Raw genomic sequence first — 20,960 nt, 5'->3', positions numbered from 1 at the left:
CTTAGTACACCACCTGCAATTCCAAGACACACTCTGGCATCATCTTAGCAAGTTTCATGTCTCATGTTCCTTCTCACAGAGAGCCTTCAATTTGGTACAACCCACAGGAAGGCAACTGGAGAGATGGAGACTTGACAAGGAGGAACCAGTATCAGCAGGAAGGGTGGCTGGATCAGAGAATCCCAGAATGGTTTGGGTTGGAAGGGACCTTAAAGATCATCTCATTCCAACCCTCCTGCCATGGGCAGGGACACCTTCCACTATCCCAGCTTGCTCAGAGCCCCATCCAACCTGGCCTCGGACACTCCCGGGATGGGGCATCCACAGTTTCACTGGGCAACCTGTGCCAGGGCCTCCCCAGCCTCACAAGTAAAGACTTTTTACTTCATATCTATCAATCTAAACCTGCTCTCTGTCAGTGTGAAGCCACTGTCCCTTGTCCTGTCACTCCAGGCCCTTGTCAAGAGTCTCTCTCCATCTTTCCTGTGGACTCCCTTCAGGCCACACTGAGGTCACCCCAAAGCCTTCCCTTCTCCAGGCTGAACAATCCCAATTCTCTCAGCCTTTTTTTGGAGGAGAAGTGCTCCATTCCTCTGATCAACCTGAATATGGGCATCTGTGTACTTCTGTCTCTGAGAAAGTTCAGCAAGACTGAGGAGGGGTTTAAGAGCAGAGCTGAAGGAAAACATAAACTCATCTTCAAATCAGGCTTTGGAATTTTGATTATGAATTATTTTTACGAGCTAAAGTTCAACTTCAATGCAGGTATACTAATACACATTCTTTAAGCCAGCCACAGCTTGACAGTCAATACTTCACAACCACTTATTCCAAGCTGCAAGAAGACTGTTGGTAGGACAGAATGAAGGCAAGAAAGCAAAGAGGACCTGCTTCTCCCTGCTGTATTGAAACCTGCTTACCATCCCTTTTGGACAGAGGCATCCGGATACACAGCCATGGCTGATGCACTCCAAGTCATAGTTCTGGCAGGTCTTGGTACATTCCACCCCTTCTGCTCGTGGGTTGTTGGCAGGACAGATAATTTTTTCCATGGGGACTCTGCATGTCAAGCTCCTTTTTACTTTAAAGACATTAGTTTACAGAAATTGCAATTAGAACTCAAGTATTGTTGGCATAGTATTTTTCTAAAAAGTGGATCAAGATTTTGATTAGAAAATTTAGAATATAGCCTGGAGCAACACCACTACACATGATATGGCAAAGAAAGCAGCCCCTCCCTCCCATGGAGTGACCTCAGGCTGCCATGAAAGCAGGTATTTAATTCTGACACAAAAAAGCTGCACTAAACATACAAGTGCAATTCCAGACTGCTCTGGGGCTATGCAAACACCTGTAGGCACTGTACAAAGTCAGAAAATTCATATTCTGAGAAGCAACAGCATCATATATTATTCTAGTTAGACCCATTTCCCATAACAATGCCCTGAGCTTAAATACAAACTCTGAGACTTCAGGATCTGAGAGATCAGAGTGTCCCAAGAAGCTCTAGGATATTATTTCAAGTGGTACTAGCAATATGCCTCTCTGAGGTTTTGTCAGCCTTGACATACTAATATCAGGAAAAGTACGTCTCAGGAGCATTAAGGGAAGAGTTTGGTGAGATACTCACCTGGAAGGCTTCACCTGAAGAACAGGTGACCCAACCAGTGACACTGTCACTGGTGTCCTAGCAAGCAACATTAAGCAGGTCACTGCCCTGTACCTACAGAGGGATTTACACTGTTTTCCACTAGCAGGTGGTTTATCCTTAGAAGGTGCAAAGACAAACAATAACCCTTTGTCTCCAAGGCACAGGCTAATATCAACCACAAATTTCCTCCAGACCCCATGTACAGGTGCATTTGTCAGTGTGCCATGGAAGACACCGTGTTTGGCTCTACTGGTGTTCCCATAGGGATCATAGCTTACCCTGAGTTGGAAGGCACCCGCAAGGATCACCAACTCCTGGATATTTCCAGGCGTTCCCAAAGCTACACTAGCCCTGTCCCCTCTGAGATGCATCCAGTCTCAAACCCCCCTATCCCATGGCAATCCCATAAGCTCCATCAGTGGGAAACCCCAAAAGATCCCAGAGCACTTCTGGCCTTTCTCCAATGCTGCAAGCCCCAATTAGATGCTGGAAGTGTTCCCATGCACGTCTCACAGTTAAATATTTGATAAACCTGTCTACTGATGGGAAACGTGGCAGCTGTCAGTCTCCAGGAGGTTTCATGGAGATTCCTGCTGGCTGGAAAGCACACTGGGAACCTGGCAGCAGTGTAACCTTCAGGCCACAAAAAGCCTCATTTGCACCAGAAAAGAGAGTCTGCATACCATTAGTGAGAAGCAGCAGGCATAAAGCTGATGAGTTACTGATGTCTTGTGATCCTCAAATAGCAACTGGGGACCTCAGATCACTGCCAAGGCATCCTTTAACCTCTTCAGCTCAAGACAGACTGCAGTGGCTAATTATAATTTTGAGAGGTGAGATTCAGTGAGCCCTGCACCCTCCCACACAACCCTTTTGTTTCTATCCCATAGAAAAAAATATAAGAAGTCTCACAGTATCACAGCTGTTGCAAATTCTGGAACTTCTTCTCCAATCTACACTACCAAGAGACTGAAGAGAAAAAAAAAGTCAAAGTAAAATATTAATTTTTTAAGGCATACTAACTTCTGGGAGATGGCCTCTCATCAGCAAAAACATCAGCCAGGAAGGCACCAGGAGCTCTGTTTGTACTGCAGTGCATGAATCCATTCTCACAATAGCTAAGAAAAACAAACAGAGCTTATATTTAATGAAATGGCATTTAGCTTTCACCCACACTGATTTTCAATCAACAGGGAACTTGTCAGAATACAAAACTACACCTCATTGGGGCTGAGCCGTTGCTCTCCGTCCACTGTGTCTGTCAATGTTAAAGGCAAACTTTCCTTAAGGGAGTTGATGGGATACAGTGGCATGGCAATCCAGCTGCCTACTGGCCCTGTCCTGCTAGATCCAGTGCAGCTGCACAGGGATAAAGCTGGGCAAGACAATAGCCAGCTTTGCTGTGGAAAGAGGTAAGGGACCACCTAGTTCCTGAAACTTGGGATTTTTGTGGTAGAGAGGAAAAGGAGAAAACGCTGTTCCCAAAACTGGGCTTGCCCACCGATTGCATTCCCACTCCAAGTGTACTGCTACTCAATTTAACAATTAGAAATGCTTTTTAATACTTGTATCTTTGACAAGAGGTAATTAGGTTTTAACAGTTAAGAAGTGTATCACAGTACATTAAAGTGACATTTTAAAAGCCCACAAAGTACCTATTGTCAGTAATTAAGCTCCATTTCTAACTGGCAGGAACTGTTCATGGAACAGGGCCTAATACAGAGTAATTCTGAGTAAGGTGGCATTTGAAATTAAGTGGAGAGAGATGCAACAGCAAAACTCCCCATTTGGTTTGTTGGAGGCAAAATCTTGCCTTTTCTTAAGCTAGTTTCAGTGGATGCACAGGAACTGACCCAGTTAACAACTCAAGCCATCCAAAAAATTGGAGTGAGGGGTGTAGGGAAGGGTTACGAACAGTGCACTTACCACATGGAGTAATGATCCGAGAAGACATCCTCTGGCTGGAAGATCTCCCCATCATAGTAGCAGGAGCACTGGGACTTGGGCACACACTGCTCGTGCTCATCCAGGTAGTGCCCAGGGGGACAGTAGCAGCCCTCCAGGCAGAGCTGCTCACAGTCCTCTTCTGGGTAGGACAGGGACCGGCATGTCTGGTTGCATGGTGTCCCACACTGCTGGTACACCTGGCCTTCAGGACAGGCCATTGCTGGTGAAATACATGAGGGAAAACAGCATTTGATCTAAATCCAGCTAAAGGAAAAGCTGCCTAAACCAGACTGGGAAGCCTGGGATTAAAAGGTATTTGCTCAATTTACTCATCAATGGAGTATTACACCATCCTCCCTTAAATGCAGCACCAGTGCAGCCTCAGGCACTGGTTATATATACACACAAACAAAACGTTACAAAAGGAAGTTCCCAATAATGCCAGGACTTGATTACAACCTTTGTGATGGAAATCCAGCCACAAAATTTCACCCAGAACATGAAACAAGTGCTGTCCAACCTCTATTATTATTTGGATCACGGTCAGGATAACCTAATTGAAGCTCTCCTAAAGTACCTAAAGGGAACCTACAAAAGAAGGAGAGAGGCTGTCGACAAGGGCCTGGAGTGATGGGACAAGGGGGAATGGCTTCACACTGACAGAGAGTAGGTTTAGAATGGACATTGGGAAGAAATTCTTCCCTGTGAGGGTGCTGAGGCCCTGGCACAGGTTGCCCAGAGAAGCTGTGGCTGCCCCATCCCTGGAAGTGTTCCAGGCCAGGTTGGATGGGGCTCTGAGCAACCTGGGGTAGTGGAAGGAGTCAGCCCATCAAAGGGAGGTGTTGGAATGAGATGGTCTTTAAGGTCCCTTCCAACCCAAACCATTCCATGATTCCATGCCTTTAGTAGCATTACAAGTGTGATGTACACACTTACACCTCTCTTCCCTTGCAACAATCTGGTCAAAGTAGAAAAGTAGTAGAAGTAGTAGAAAAGTAGTAGAAAAGTACTTTTCAGCTTTGATAAGCAGGTGTGCTGCAACACGTTACAGCCTCACATCCCAGAAGTACTCCATGATTTCTATGGAAACAGGAGCAAATAAGGAAGTAATTTAGCAATCATGAAGCCAAACCTTGATACTAACGATTTTTGATGATGAATTATTTTATATGGAGACTAACTATGGCTTTTTGAGCCATTTTGGCTTCTTTGTTTATTACTTCCTCTTTCTACAGGGCCGATTTTGAGGCATTCACCTGTGCACACATCAGCATCAGCACTAGGTGGCAGCTATGACAACACATTGCAGAAGACAAGAAAACGAGTTAGTTTTATCAAGAGTTTGAATTTAACAGGCTTCCTGATAACCAGGATTTACACTGTCGTTTGTAGCAACCTTCCACAGCAAACAGTTGTACGGTGATGAGGAAGGCTGTTCAGGGAAGCAGCTGCAAATCAAAGTTGGCGCATTTGTACCTTGCTAAAACCAAGATCAAAGGGTTACAAGAGAAAGCCCTTCCTCTTGTCATTCCTGCAGAACGATGTGATAATCCCTACTCTCTTCTGTGTGCACATGTCCCTGGGGACTCTGGCAGGCATTGAACAACAGGATGGGCCTGCAGCCTCAGCCAGGTGTTCACTGGACTAGCAAAGCAAGGCCCACATACTGACCAGGCGCTCATGGTCACCTCCGCAGAACTCTTCTGAAATGAAGAATTATTCCTGCCTACTGAAGAGAGACATGATTGCATTAACACCTCCCCAGCTTCTCTTGAGGCTCCTGCAGCCCCATACCTGGGAGTGTAACACCCTAAACTGAGGATCCAGCCCAGAAGCATCTAAGGTGACTTGAACCCTTCTTCAGAGCAAAGGTCACCCAAGCCTGGGACTTGTGCCCAAACTATTTAATGTGCCTTTCACAACACAGCCCAAGAAATGTGTGCTCATCAATACAGCAAACGCTTCCTAACTCTGGACTAAGCAGCAGATAGATTCACTCACTCTTACAGGAGTCTTTGGCAGCCATCCACAGAAACGTGCTTCTAATTTACATAAACCTGATTTTTGCAGTAAATCAAACACTGAACAGGCACAGCCCAGGGCTGAGGACCATTTTAAAAATAACTTTCATCACTAAAGGCACGTTATAGCAAGACAACCATGAGGCCTCAGCCAAAAGTATTATTTGCTACCCATGAACCTCTGGAAACATGGAACTGGTCTGGCAGATTGCAGATGGGTGCATCAGTTTATTAGAGTTTCAAGATTCAAAATAAGATGGGATAACCAAGCCCAACATTCTGCCCTACTTTCTAGTCAGTGGTAACACTCCCTGTCCACAGGGACAACTTTGCAGTGGATCCCTTTTTTAGACAAAGCATTGTAATTCATGTGTGGGAACAGTTTCAAACTGAAAGACAGTAGGTTTAGATTGGATATTAGGAAAAAATTCTTCCCTATGAGGGTGCTGAGGCCCTGGCACAGGGTTCCCAGAGAAGCTGTGGCCACCCCATCCCTGAAGTGTTCAAGAACAGGCTGAATGGGACTTGGAAAAACCTGGTCTAGTGGAAGGTGTCCCTTGGAACAAGACGATTTTTAAGGTCCCATTCAAACCAAACCATTTTATGATTTTCCTTGCCCATGCACCTCCTAAAATTTTCAAAACATCCCCTATTTTTCCAGTTATGCTTCTCAAAGCCATGCTTACACTCCACATCCCAATACACTGCTCTATCCCTTCCCAGCAACATCTGTTTTTAACCTCTATCCCTTCCCAGCAACATCTGTTTTTAACCACAAAAAGGCAAGACAACTGACCTGGGAGAGGCCTGTTGTCTGTACACTGTGTAATACACTGTCACTAAGAAAAAACCATTCCACTGTTGCCAGGAAAATGAGAGGAAAAGGCAAGGTGCATCTAGTCTCTGTGGATGCCTCCTGTAAAACCAAAATAGCTCAGTGCTGTGCTCTGAAGCAAAGCCTATCCCAGGAATAAGATAAGAAACAGTGGGAAAGCATTGGAAAAAATGTGTCTGCATCAAACAGCTCACGAAGCTTTTGTGGGTGGGTTTTCAAACCAGAGTGAAAGGGACAAACAATGACCAGTTCCTCAAGTAACACAAGGTGAAAATGTTGCCACCTCTGGGTGAAGGTGCACCCTGTCAGGACTAGATTTAACACAGCTTCTCCACCATGCTGAGGCCCAGCCTGCACTGTACCCATCCTCAACTGCTGCTCAGAGCCTGTCCTTAATTTCCTGCTCCATCACTCTTGGATTTTTCCTATACAAATCCTCTTACAGAAGCCATGCAAAGTCACAAGGTGCCCCAGGACTACCACATTAAGGAAAATAGTGGGCTTACCAACAGGTCCTAAAATCTGAAGAAAGATCTAGGGAGCTGTTGACTGATTTCCCTGTGCCACAGAACAATACACACTTGAGACAGGTAAACATAGAAATACTTTGGTTGGAAAAGACCCTAAGATAATTGAATCCAGCCGCTAACCCCACCACTAAAGTCCACCTCTAAACCATGTCCCTAAGCACCACATTCACGTGGCTTTTAAATACCTCGAGGGATGGTGAATCAACCACTTCTCTGGGAAGTCTGTGCCAGTGCTTGATAACCATTTCCATGAAGAACGTTTACATAAAACCTAATCTGAACCTCCCTGGTAAAACCTGAGGCCGTTTCCTCTCCTCTTGTCACTTGTGTCCTGGGAGCAGACCTCGACCCCGACCTGGCTGCACCCTCCTGCTGGGGAGTTGTGGAGAGCAACAAGGTCCCCCTGAGCCTCCTTTTCTTCAGGCTTAAGCCCCTGGCTCAGCCATTCCTTATCAGATTTGTGCTCCAGCCCCTTCCCCAGCTCCGTTCCCTTCTCTGGACACGCTCCAGCCCCTCAATGCCTTTCTTGTCCTGAGAGGCCCAGAGCTGCCCCAGGATCTGAGGTGTGGCCCCAGCAGTGCCCAGCACAGGGGACAGTCACTGCCCCGGCCCTGCTGCCACCCCATGGCTGGCACAGCCCAGGTGCCATTGGCCTCTTGCCCCCCTGGGCACACCTGGGCTCATGTCCAGCCGCTGTCCCCAGCACCCCCAGGGCCTTTCCCAGCTTTCCAGCCCCTCTGCCCCAGCCTGGAGCTGCAGGGGGTTGGTGTGACCCAAGGCAGGACCGGGCCCTTGGCCTTGTGGACCCTCAGACCATCGGCCTGGGCCCATGGATCCAGCCTGTCCAGATCCCTCTGCAGAGCCTTCCTGCCCTCCAGCAGATCCACACTCACAGCCACCTGAGTGCTATCTGAGAACTGACCGAGGATGCACTCGATCCCCTCGCCCAGATCCCTGGTTAAAGTATTAAATAAAACTGGCCCAAACACTGAGTCGTGGGGAACACCTCCAGTGACCAGCCAGCAGCTGGGTTTAACTCCATTCACCACCACTCTCTGGACTCAGCCATTCAGCCTGGGGTTTACCCAATTTTTTACATGCAGGTGCATGAAAGACCCTTCACAGCATGGCCTGTCTGCTCCTCCCTTGCAGCATGAAGGGATTGGCTCTGGTGCTTATTCACGGTGGGCTGCAGGAGTATGAGTCAGGTCTTAAATAATCAAACTGCAACTAAAATGATTTCAAAGATAAGGACACTGAATGCACTTGATAGCTTGACACACAGCAGAAATGCTGTGCTACACTAATGACTTTGCTCCCTGGCACTTATCCACTCCAAATCAAGCAAACTGGCTCTGTCAAGTCATTTCCCAAGAAACCAAATCTCTGGCGATGAAGGCAGGGGTGGAGCACACATTCGGTGCACTGGGCCATCACCACAAATTACACAACCTGCACATTCACATCTCAAGCCCATTAAAAAAGAGGGATTGCTCTCCTTCATGTGACAGGAGATGTCTAGGGCACCAGGATTATTTAATGGGGGCTGATGGATCTGCAATCAGGGAAATCGTCACTTTGTGAGAGCACAAAGCTCTCTGTAATGCACAGAAAGGAAGAAGCAGCTCTGCACTATTAAAGATTAATTGTGAAAATTGACTTGTTCAATTACAGAAAGAGCAATGGGGCATTATCGCTGTTCTTTCTTTCAGCCTCCAGACCTGCAGAGCTCTGAAAGGATTTTTATTACATTACTGTTCCACTATCTGAACATTTACATAAACTAGGTAAAATCTTGTAAAACCATGCAGCAGTTTAATATAAACTGGGTTTGTTCTCATTCACAGCAAACACTTTCCAGCCTGCAGAAGTTGTGGTTACTGACCTTGCAGACCCTACCAGGTCAAAGGCCAGCAACCTCTCTCTTTTCCACTTTCTACACACTCAGTTTATAAATGTTTTTCCCACCGTCTGTTTGGGAAGAAGTAGCAGAACAAATCTGGAGAGCTGCCAAGCACACATGTTTCCCCCCAAATTTTTCAATTGTCTTCTTTCCTTAATAACAAAGTTGCTCAGGAAAATGGAAAAACATTCCCTTCACAAATATTTATGGGAAAAGTATGTCTGTGCTCAGTCAAAATTACATGGCAATTTCCTACCACATTGACCTAACAGAGAAATAAAAGAAATATAAGGTGTTGGATTCTTCTGCTCCTGCCTCTTAGCAGATTGGCTATTAATCTTGCCCTGGATAAGAGAGAGATGTCGGAGAGGCTGTGGGACCTCTGTTTTTGCAGATATTCAAAATTTGTCTGGACAAGACATCAGGCAATCTACAGTAATTTAGCCCTGCTGTGAGGAGGGCTGGTGCCACAAGATTGCCAAAATTCTCTTCTGATACAAGTTTGTCTTGCCCTTCTGTGCTTCCTCCATAACCTCACATTCAGCTAAAGTCAGGAGTCACTGATGAGGTCAGGACCTGGGAAGCCTGGGCCTCAAAAAAAGGCAATTTCTGGATTACTACAAATCACTTGGGAGATTTCTACCCTGGGACATTCAGAAAGTTTCCAGGTGAGTAGCTGAAAATGGAAATCCAGGCAAAAGTTCTGTGGAGGTGTGTCAGATCACTGCTTCTCTCCCCCAGTGCTGAGCAGTCCCTGGAAACAGCTTTTGCATCCTTACCAGTGGGGACTAAAGATTTGCTCTCATCATTTGCCATAAGGAAAATCTGGCATCTTATTCTAGATCTTTCATCCAATTCTGTTGCCAGAAAAATTCCTTCAGGATAAGGAAAATAAGCAGGCTTGAGCAGCACTGCACTTACGGCAGAAGTCGGGCTGTCTCCACGGCACGAGGATGCTCTTCCTGGCACAGGCTGCTGCATAATTAGCAATGGCAGAGCACAGGCAATCCTTGCCACTGGAGCAGGAGCAAACATCAAAGCGGCAGTTCTTCACGTAGGGAGTGGGACTGACTTCATGGTGGCAAGGTTCAAAGGCAGGAGACAGCAGAACTGAGCAGGAATCCTCAGCATATTTGGCTAAAAAGAGAAAAATGACATGCTCACACTGAATCAATCAGTGGCTTTCAAGGAAAGTTAGAGGAGCCACAGTAAGCATTTTCTTTTCATTTTATAAAAGGGAAAAAAAACCAAAAAACAAACCACACAAGAATAAAACAGCATCAGGCAGGCACAGATAGCACCACAGCTCATATGTCATAGCTCTACTGAAAGAATAATATTCCACTAGTAAAACAAATCAAGGAAAAGCAATGCTTTTATATTCTCCTAGCAGTATTTCTGGTGCTCTGATTCCTTTTACAGGGCCTCTGCTTTCTGCTGCCTTTTTATATTTGCAAAATTAAACTAATTTTTGTTTTCAATTTTTACAAAATATTACATTTTCCTTAGGAAGCCTGCATCAATACAAGTCTCTCTGTGGGTTTTTTTTTGGTTTTTGTTGCTGTTGTTTATTGGGGTTTTTTAAACATATATTACGGTCACCCTGGTGGTAATGTAAACAATATTAGCTTCTTTTCTTTATTTTCCTTTTTTTTAATGTAAATGGAAGATCACCATTTGCTGCACATGTTAATTCTGGGTAGAGTTCAGTACCTAAATGAGGATTGAGATTGCAGGGGTCACTGTCTTGTTTTAACAAGTCCTGGCAGTCTGCATTGAGCTTCCAGGAGTTCCCAAAGTCTTCCAGAAGGGATTCCACCATGCCAGAAGGTGTAAGAAAATCATCCCCTTGGTTCCCATCATAATTTCCACACAGCCCACACATCCTTTCAGAGTAGACTGGAGACACCTAAGGAACACAACATTAGCCCGCTCATCTTCCAGAACAGGTTACCACTGCAGAGCAAGATTTTTTTTTTTAAGGAATGAAACATACACAATTTAGCAGTCAAGAAAATTCTCAAACACACATCAAAATACTACAGACACAATGCCATTGTGCTGTATTTTTAAACTTCTAACAAAAATGCTACTATTAGTAGCAGCAGGACAATTGTTGCACAGTACAGTGAATTCCAGAGGGTGACTAAGAGAAAAATAGCTTATTTTTATGCCTTGATCAGAGGTCCAGTTTAGTCTTTCCCTATTTTCCCCCCTCCATTCTTATAAATGAGCAGGGCAACAGAGGTGGTTGCATCTTTTTTATGTAATTACAATGCAGTTTGGGGGAAAAGACTGCACCTGGGAGCATTTCACAATTTAAAGGAAAATTGGATGATGAAGGAAATTTAAACAGGCTGTTTTATCACAAAATTGAGTCAATGTTGGAGATGCTCCCTTCAACACTGAGGACCCTGGATAAAATAAGGAATAAACTAATACCCCTAAAGCTACCTCACATTAGAGCTTCCTCCTGCCTAGAGGAGCTTCAGGCACACTAAAAGCAGAATTGCCAACAACCCACAGAGCAGGTGCACTTTTCACTCTGTTTTATTCCTGCTGCAAATCAAGAGGCAACTGAAAGGTGACCCTAAACCTAGAGGTAAACAGAGAGAAATCTCCTAAGCAACATCTGCAACACAGAGGCACCAATACTTTTATTTTAGTAGGAATTGTCAGTTTCTGTTAGGAGTAAAGCTCTGGTACACTACAAACACTATCAACTACTCAGGAGCCTTGATGCCCTCTGTATCCATGTAGTTGAATGCTAGTTTGGGCAGGCTTGCATGAGTAACCAGTGAAACAAACAAAATAAGGTTAGAAAAATCCACATTTTTAAAGAAAACTGGTTTTCTGTATAAATAAAAATAAAAAACATTCTCCAAAATATAACCTGATACTACCCACTGTTCAAAAATAGGGGCCAGAGGATTAATATGGAGCATCAAAAAGAACAATTAGAGGATAAATATTCTTACTACTAGGAGTGTTACTACTCTTTCACGTACTCTGCAGATGGAACAATGACTCACACGAGTCCAAATTCTGTTGCATTCAGGAGTGGAAGCTCAAATCACAAATACAAGGCAGTCACAGAAAAGGGAGCCTTCTTAAGGAACACAGGAAGAATTTTTGCCAGAACAAGGTAATGGAAGTGCTTCACTTCCTCCAATTGTCAGCAACACCTGGCAACAGGTCAGTCTACAAATCCAGCATAAAATAACTTTCCAAAAGCAATTAAAGAGATGCTTTAGATGCCCAGAAAGGGAAGGAGCAGACAATTGGAGAAACTTCCACTGCTTTTATGGGTAGAGGATCTGGAGCAGAAAATCAGGTTTGTTTTCAGTGGGACAAAAAATTTCGCAGGTTATATGGGTCTCTGACCAGGCAGAAAAATACTCTAAATACTGAGGAAAGCCAAAATTCCTGAAATGTGCCAAGAGACTGAAGTGAATTATTCTAAGCCCCAAAAGAGCTTTTAGGACCCCCAGAGCACAGAGATACAGGTTAAATCAAAACAACAACCACAAACCCACAGATGCTTTCTAAAATTATTCTAGACCTTTCTTATCTGTTTTCTTTTCAACTCTTGAACTCAGTTCTGAACTGGCTTTCATAACCCTTTGTGCTGTGCCAGACGTGACATTTAAGCCAGATTTTGGGGCAGGCAAGGAGAATGCAAAAGCAACGCCACAGTTCAAGGAGAGCAGCGTTTACCACTCGGCAGAAAATCCCAGGAAAACTGGTTTTCTTGGCAAAACTCCTCTCAGTGAGCAGACCCCTGCTACAAGGGGGGTTCAAAGGCATCAGGGCTATGGTTACAGCTTCCTTACAGATCATTTCTGTTGCACCTGGCTCGGTACTTCTACACTCTGCTGTGTCTGCAGCACCGACAAAACCTAATTGTTAATCAAGGCTGACTTCAAACATTCCTCACAGTAGAAGGAGCACGCAACACATCTTCTATGAGCTAATTTCTTTCTCCCGGAAATTATGAGTAACTGTGTCCCTGAAGGCCTTTTCTTCCCTTATTTTAAGTCGTTCACATCCGTTGTTTTAGACAGGGCAATCAAAGCAAATAAAAACAAAACTCCAGTTTGGAGGGTATCTGCTGAATGAAACACAAAACTCTTCATGATTAATAATGGCTGTCATTGCACACACCAAAAAAAAAGAAAAAAAAAGAAAAAAAAAAAGGGAGGAGAAAAAAAGCTACCAAGCTGCTGCAAGATGAAGTGTTTGTTTCTGAAATACAAAAGGACCTGTATATCACTCTGGGGGTAGCAAAAGAGAAAGGAATTCCTAACATGCGACACAAAGCAATTTCTGACTTCAGACAAGAAAATCTTTGTACATATTTGGGTGAAACGAGAGAGGGGGCAAACAGGCAGAAATAAAACAGACAGAAAAAGTACCTTCACTAGGAGTTCTCCATGACCATCCCAGTCAATCTGCAAATCTTCCCCATAGGTGAGGCGAACTGAACTCCTCACCACACGCTGGACACGGAGGGCACCTGAAGGCAACCACAGGGTGTCAGTGACCTTTTACAAGATGTAGTGACAGGACAAGGGGCAATGGCTTCACACTGACAGAGAGTAGGTTTAGATTGGATATGAGGAAGAAATTCTTCCCTGTGAGAGTGGGGAGGCCCTGGCACAGGGTGCCCAGAGCAGCTGTGGCTGCCCCATCCCTGGAAGTGTTCCAGGCCAGGCTGGATGGGGCTTGGAGCAACATGGGGTAGTGGAAGGTGTCCCTGTCCGTGGCAGGGGGTTGGAACTGGATGATCTTTAAGGTCCAAACCAAATCATTCTGTGATTCCATGATTTCAAGCTTCTGGTTGAAAAACACTAATTTTAAAAAGAACAGACCAACAGTCATTTTCACTCAGCTGCATGGAGAGAAGCTGAAATGACAGAGCTTCTAGAAGAGACTGAAAGTGAGAGTTTGGCATTGAAAACACTCTTTGATTGAGCTGGGCTAAGGCATGTCTAAAACCATTACTAAGTAGGAGCCTTTCAGTGGCTGGCCAGAGTCAGCCCATGTGAACACACCTTGCAGCAAAGGGATCTGTATGTCCTGTCCATTCAGTGAAACTCCTCCTCCATGTTTCATTTTAATGATGCTGTTGTCCATATCCCGGATCCGGACAGAAGCTGAGCGAGTGCACACGGCATCAGGATCATCTGCACACTGCAGAGAAGGGAAAATCTGCCTCAAACCTCAAGTTTTCACTTTCTTGGTGACTTAGTCCCAGACGGCATTTCGGCATCTAATTTAGGAGCTGTTGAGTGTCACACTGGTTTTACAGATCTGGTTTCTGCATCCCACAGACACCAGGCTGGCAGCCTTCCCTCCCTTACTCCGCTAACCACACAGCAGGGCTGAGCTCCCTGTCTCAGAACCTGGAAAGGGATCTGTGGGTGTTCCACCTGACCTCTGGGAGTGACCCATGGCAGTGACCAGCCCCACAGCTGCGGCAGGGGCAGGAAGGCCACCTTACCCATACAGCCTGGGAAACAGTAACGCAGTTCACACTACCTGAGATTCCTGGGGTGTTTATTTTCCCGGCTGTGGGATACCCAGATGAGGAACAGGGATTGTGGGGGACCCACGCCTCCTCCCTGGTTGCGAAAGGGAAGTTTCAGTGGAAACCTGTCCTGCAGGTTGCCAAGCACCGATGACCTCAGAGCTGCACTATCAGAGCTCTCTAACGCAGGAGACAGACGCAGATGGTGTGTAGCACTGACACAGCCCATTTCTCCAAACTTCCCTGGTGCTGCAGGACAGGCTGATACGCCCCTTCCCTCCTGTCAGACTCCTGTCTCCATTGCACCTCTCCCTGCCTTCAGTTCCTCTGTCCCCATCACCTTTCTTCCCCTCTGCCTCCTTCAGGGCCCTTTTCAGTCTCCAGACTTGTTAATCTTTTCCCAAGCACAACTGGTCAATTCATTTCATGACCAGGTTCACCTCCATGTGACATCCCCCTTCAGGGTCTCCACCCCTCCCTGCACTGGCCTGGTTCCCTTTCCTGCCTCTCTCCATCTGTCTCTCACATTTCCATCGGGGGAGACAGCAAAGAAAGTCAGGAGCTGCTGTCTGACTACAAAAAAAATCACCAGCCAATCTGACTACATGGGAAGCAATGCAAGGCACTGCTCTGCCAGTGCACTCTCCTTGGTGTCCAGGGAAATGTCCTTTCCCCACAGGCATTAGGGAGGCACCAGCACCCAGGGAGCTTTACAAGGGGTGCACCCTCGCCTCTGTTTGTTTAGCTGGCAAAGAGTCAGCGAGGACCCATTTTCCAAGCTTCATCATGAGTCTCCATCCCCGCGTAGGCTCCTGGGAATGGTGGTGAGGAGAAGCAAAACACTTATTAACTAAGGAGAAAGACTGCATCTGTTATTTAAACTAATTATCTCATAGGGAAATTGCTTCTGTCGGCCTGTGCATCTGCAATTCACAACATAGTCCCACAGCCCTGTCCTCTCTCTCTCAAGAGCATGCGCAGAGGCACCAGCCAAGGCTGCTGTTACCTGCACCGTCTCGATGATCACAGAGAAGGAATTTTCCACACAATCCTTGGCAAATAAGTACTGGCAAATCCCACTGAAGGTGAAATACTTGTTGTCAAAGCTTTTGAAATGGGACTGGCCAGTGACAGAGCATTCCCCTGGAAAAAGCAAAAAAAGCCATTAATCATCCCAGCGCCAGTTGCAAGCAAAATCCTGCTTGGCCCTCACAAGCCTCTGAGGGGGAAGAGCAGCCCTGGTGGAACAGGTTGTACAAGGCCCAAGCTCCCCACAGACCAGAAAGCACCAGCAAGATCCTTATCTCACTGTTTATTTCCATAAGGCATTACCAGTAGTAACACAGGAACCAACAGCAGGTGGGGAACATAGAGTAAATCACACTCAAGAGCTGAAATTCGTGCCTATGGAAAAGCCTATATTCTTTTGTTGGGTTGCCTTGAATAACAGTAAGTTATTTTAACATAAAATACCTTATGAGAATAAAGAGCTGGAAGATAATGTCTGTGGGCATCCTTCCAAGGGTAGAATTTATGTTGGACTTTACCCTGAACCATTATCTCAACTAACAGAAAATTAAAAATAATTCTATAGTTACAATAGCTACACTAAAGTCCTCACAGAATAAAGTGAAAGCCTGGCTTGACCACCTTTCTACTACAAAAAGGAGCTATTTAAACCTATCAGCATTTGAAGGTGTTTTGGTAAGTTGTGGCTTTGCATTTCCAGGAAGGCACTATCCAGATACCACAGCTGGGATTTAGTACCCTGTCATGGAAACACACAGAGAGGCTCCAACTCCACAGAACTTGCAGAGAAAGTCTTTCATATGAGAAGACCATCACACTTAGAGATGATCCCATGGCAAACAAGGTGGGAAGCCACTTCCTCATCCAGAAAAAAATTCAGGTGCTGGGCCTACACTGGCCATCACCAGCCAGAGGATGGAGAAAGGTTAAATGTTACAAGCTGGCAGGTGAGCTTCATGAGTTATTCTCTCTTCACTGCCTTTGAGTCCCACAGATGATCTGTTTGATAAGCACCACGTGGAAATCTCCCTCTTCAACATATTATTCAGTGTTTACTATCTTAAACCAGCTTGTGCTAAAGCACAACTTCACAGATCCTGAGGATTCCCAGCCTTGCACAGCTCTGATTCACCCTAAGAGAAGTCCAGCACCTCCTGGATATCTGTCATCCCTTGGAATTTGATTTCCAGGGCATTCTCTGCAACAAGGAAACAAGAGGACAGGTTTGCAGCACGGAGAACTGCTATCCAAGACAAGTCCCAGCCCTTGGCACTGCTCCTGAAAGGGAAATTTCTTTTCTGTGGCCAAGTCTTTTCTTATGGGTTCCTCTGTCTCTTCCATTTGATGTAATGCATCCCATGAAATTTCCTGAAACCTTCTGCCTTCATAATTATTTCTATTATGATATCAGCTTGAAAGCCTCTTAGTAGTGCCAGCCAGCTCCAGCTGTGGATCCACCTTATCACCAAACTACAACTGGGCAGTTCAGTCCCACAATATGAAAGAAATCTTTCCTGACAAAAAAAGTTGGTCAAAATTAAAACAGAACTACCTAGAGTTTATATGAGGAACTACATAAATTTTCTGGACACACGACTTTAGAAATATTTGTGGTAACTAACCAACAACGAAAATAAGCTGCAATATTGCTTCAAGTAGAGACAAACAGCACTGGTAGCAATATAAATGTGGCTATTCTGGGAGGCTTTGCTGCCCTCTCATACTGTGTCAGTACAGTTTATAGAGTGTTAGCATGCACATGTACAACAGCTGCAGGTATACAACCTTCAGTCTCAAACAAGCCTCGCAGAAAACTGATTTAGATATATTGGCAGAAGGTATAAAAATAAGCTGCCTTTCTTTTCCACTTCTGCTTATTTGGGACAGCTTCCCAATTCAGAAAAAGGCAGCAATGCTATATTGCCTCTTGCACAGAGCTGGATATCAACATCTGTTTGCAAGCCTCAATACCGGATTTATCTTCACTTCTATGCTCACTGTGAAGAAAACACAGCCAGAATTAAGGATAAAAATTTGGCCCACAGAATACTTATCATAAGCCAGAGAGCAAGGACATTAAAAGCTATAACCTAAGTAAAAACTGAAGTTAGAAAAACACCTATTTCTTGTTTGTAATCATGCTGCTGCCAATTAGATAAAATATGTAACAAATCAGCCTGGGCTGTATCCTTGTGTTTTAGACAGTGAGATTCCCTGCACTTGGAGAGATCCTTAATGAACAAGCACAGGGCACAGCTCACTAAAAATGTAATCTCCGTTTTGAATATTTGCATACGCCATCCCCCATCCTCTTCTTTAAGTGCTGATACTTTGGGGGAAGTGCTCTTTTGGTCTAAAGCAGGAGGAAATGGAGTACTGATGGGTCAGGCAAGTTTCATGTTACTAGAAAAAGACAAACTTTATGAAAGAACATGTTAAGATTGTTGCAATTGTCCTAATGCACAGTCTCATCTCAACAAAAATCCACCAAAGCCCCCAAATCTGCTCTTTTCCCGTCCAGCCATAACCCCAGAATTCTTCTCCTCCCTTCCACTCTCAGTCCCCAAAAGCAAGGAGAAAAACCAAGATAAAGAACTGTGCTGTCTCCCTGCAGACTTCCATACATGATGCCAGCAGAGTCAAACGCTGTTTCAGGTCAACCAGGGCTTTCTGCAGCTGAACGTGGAGCAGGAACTGAGGCAGGGGATGGGCCATGGAACCGGCAGGAGGAAATAAGGAATGCAGCACTTTGCTGGCCAATGCGCGGCATGAAAACTCACATTCCCCATGCAGACAAAAATGTGGGACAGAAGCCATCAGTACAGGTGAGTTTGGGAGGTGGAGTTAGGAGGAAGGGGAGCAGGAGCACCTGCAGAGCTGCCTCTCCAGTCTGCCAGCACCCATGGAAGGCAGGGCAGCCACCTTCTCCCTGGGGCTGTAGCTCCTTCACCCACAGCATGACCATGAGGGAATTCCCAGTCATAAAAGGTACAATGAGGAATTGTACCTAGTCAAAGAAGGCCAGGAGTGTTCCTCCACCTGGAAACCAATCCTCACAACAAACCCTTATAATTGGTAAACTAAGTAATCAAAGCAGGAACTGTCCTTCCCACCACACAGGATTTTTCATTGCTACACATAAACCACACAGGGCAATGTCTGACTTGTATCAGGAGAAGAACTTAAAAGTAGGATCCCATCTGGATTGTACTGGAGCGAGCAAGGAAGAACAAAGATTCGTTTTTTTGGGTGAAAACAAAAGACAAGTGGGGCATGAGTGGGAGGGATGTAGGCAAGGCTTACTTGTCAAAACCTGAAAAGAATAAAGCCAACATACCGGGGCATTCCCCATTGCTGCAGATCCAGGTGCCACGTCGACAAATGCTAGGAAAGAGATAGTGGCAAGTTAGGCAAGAGGACATGAATACAAATCTTCTGTTGCACACTTTTCCCAAAAAATTGAAACTGGTCCCCTGTCCCAGGGAAGTTAGACCAGTCTCCAACATCCTTTCCATCTCCTATAACCTCATTCCTTAATGTGTTCATCCCTTCTTCCCATCATTTGACAGCAACTGCTGGTAATATGAATGGGTATTGTTGCAAAACTCAAGGACTTCTGTTTTTCCCTGCCAAAGTTCTGTGTTTAATGAAGTTTTCAGCTATATTCCACTGTTGTGGAATGAGTTTTTAATGCAGTTCTCAAGGCATATCTATCAATACATCAGAATCACAAGGAAAAAAAGTTCTAAGGGACTTCTAGAAAAATCTTTTACTACAATCCCCAACTCAGAGAAAGTAATGCTAAAGCTGGATCAGGTGGGTGAGGACCTCATCCACTCGAGTTTAGAAATATCCAAGATGAGGTCCCACAGCCTCTCTGAGCAGCTGTCCCAGTACAGCACTGGGGAAGGTAGAAGAATTTTTCTTTGTGTCAAAACAGAATTTCCTTTGCAGCTTGTGTCCATTGCTTCATAACCTTTTGCTGCTTGAGGAGATTTTGGCCCCATCCTCTTCACAGCCCATCTGTAGGCAGTGTTCCCTCATTAGCCCTTAAAAAAATCTATTCCCCTTTGCTTCTTCTTACGTCAAACTTCCCTGTTGTGATCACCTCCAGCGTCCTCCACAAGCCTCTCCACACTCCTTGTTTCAAGAGCTACTATATTCTTCTCATTCCTTTAATTATCCCAGCCCTTGAAAACCATTTGTGGGGAAGCAGATTATTGAGGATGTTAAATGCAGAGTCAATGGAATGACATTCTCCACAGCAGCATCAAATTGGAATGACAAGAAGCAATAACAAAACACAAGCAATAAAAAAACCCCAGCCTGTCAGGCTACACTCATCTCCCAAGAGCACTAAGGTTGAACAATGTGCCCAAGCTCAAAGCTGCAGAGGGCTTCCTGTCCAGGGAAAAAGACAAAATGCTAATGTCATGGTTATGGTGTTCTGAGACACGTGGTGCAGATAATGAAAAGCTTCTGATTACCGGGGTGATGCACAGACCACCTTTCTTCTGCATATCATGGTCTTCACTGAGTCCTCCTTCTGTCCTCTAACTGGAAACATCTGAGCAAAGAGTTGTCTGAACTCCTTGCACAAATAGGTCCACACTTAACACAAAACCAGATCAGGAATATGTGACTAATTCTCCTTCCTTTCTTTAAAATGCTGGCCTTGCCCTCCAGTCTGGTGCCCAAAAGTGAAAGAAAAATTGTGAGCCATGCTAGGAAGACTCATTAGCCCCATGACCAGTTCCAAGGACATGCCTTAGGCTAAATCCTCTTGGAAAAAAATGGGGTTTAGAGGTTAAATACATGTAGGAAGTCAAAACAAAGACACCACCTCTGACTACCCAGACATGGGAACCTGCTGGTCTGTCTTATCCACAGGAAACAGGTAGTTCTCTGCTCTTTGAAGGAGTGTGACCTTCATGTTGTTCTATCAGATCAAATATCCCTTTAAAAATAGGGCTGATTTTGCCTTTGTGAACAGCTCACTTCTTGGAAGGGGCTGGCAATTCCAGTAAGAGAGCAAGTCCTTTGCCAGTGAAAGGAAATTTTTTAAAGGTAGAGAGATTTCTAGAAAGATAATGCAAAACAGTCACTGACCAGCATGCAGTAGTTATCTACAGCAACCACACCAGAGCAGCACAGGGTTTACCATGAGTTGCAGTCCTGGGAGATGGTGAAGCCAGAAGGATAATGCTTTCCAGAGTGGATGCAGGAACAGTCAGAGCTTTCAATGCAGTGTTCACCATCAAGGAGCAGCCCCTCTGGACAGGTCAGGTAGCATAGACACCCATATCACACACACAGGGAAAGAAACATAAATACAATTAGATTTTCTTGTTCTTCATAGGCTTTGGCAAGACTTCATATGCATCATTATCCATACTTAGTCACAGACAGCGATAAAAAGGAATGAGGCTTGCCAAAAACCCTCACAGGGGCAGGTGTCTGCTTTCCTTCTAGTGCTGCCTCTCCCTCAGACATACTGAACAAAGCATTCCTGGT

The 20,960-nt window shown here is 45.1% G+C and overlaps 1 protein-coding gene across 1 annotated transcript in view; it reads right to left on the bottom strand.

The window, feature by feature from the left end:
• The window catches only part of VWF (von Willebrand factor), a 123,177-nt gene that overhangs the window by 77,509 nt on the left and 24,708 nt on the right, over window positions 1-20,960 (bottom strand). The window contains exons 9-18 of the mRNA XM_082280644.1: window positions 20,608-20,719; window positions 18,784-18,830; window positions 15,424-15,560; window positions 13,942-14,080; window positions 13,303-13,403; window positions 10,601-10,796; window positions 9,809-10,024; window positions 3,578-3,818; window positions 2,675-2,769; window positions 921-1,081 (exon numbers count right to left, since the gene is read on the bottom strand). Of these exons, the coding sequence (XP_082136770.1) occupies window positions 921-1,081; window positions 2,675-2,769; window positions 3,578-3,818; window positions 9,809-10,024; window positions 10,601-10,796; window positions 13,303-13,403; window positions 13,942-14,080; window positions 15,424-15,560; window positions 18,784-18,830; window positions 20,608-20,719 (1,445 nt within the window). The remainder of the gene's footprint in view (window positions 1-920; window positions 1,082-2,674; window positions 2,770-3,577; window positions 3,819-9,808; window positions 10,025-10,600; window positions 10,797-13,302; window positions 13,404-13,941; window positions 14,081-15,423; window positions 15,561-18,783; window positions 18,831-20,607; window positions 20,720-20,960) is intronic.

This window comes from Coloeus monedula (genome assembly GCF_965178545.1).
Source record: "Coloeus monedula genome assembly, chromosome: 4".
Taxonomy (NCBI): domain Eukaryota; kingdom Metazoa; phylum Chordata; class Aves; order Passeriformes; family Corvidae; genus Coloeus; species Coloeus monedula.
Note: the sequence above shows the minus strand (reverse complement) of the source record. Positions and strands in the feature narration are given on the sequence as shown.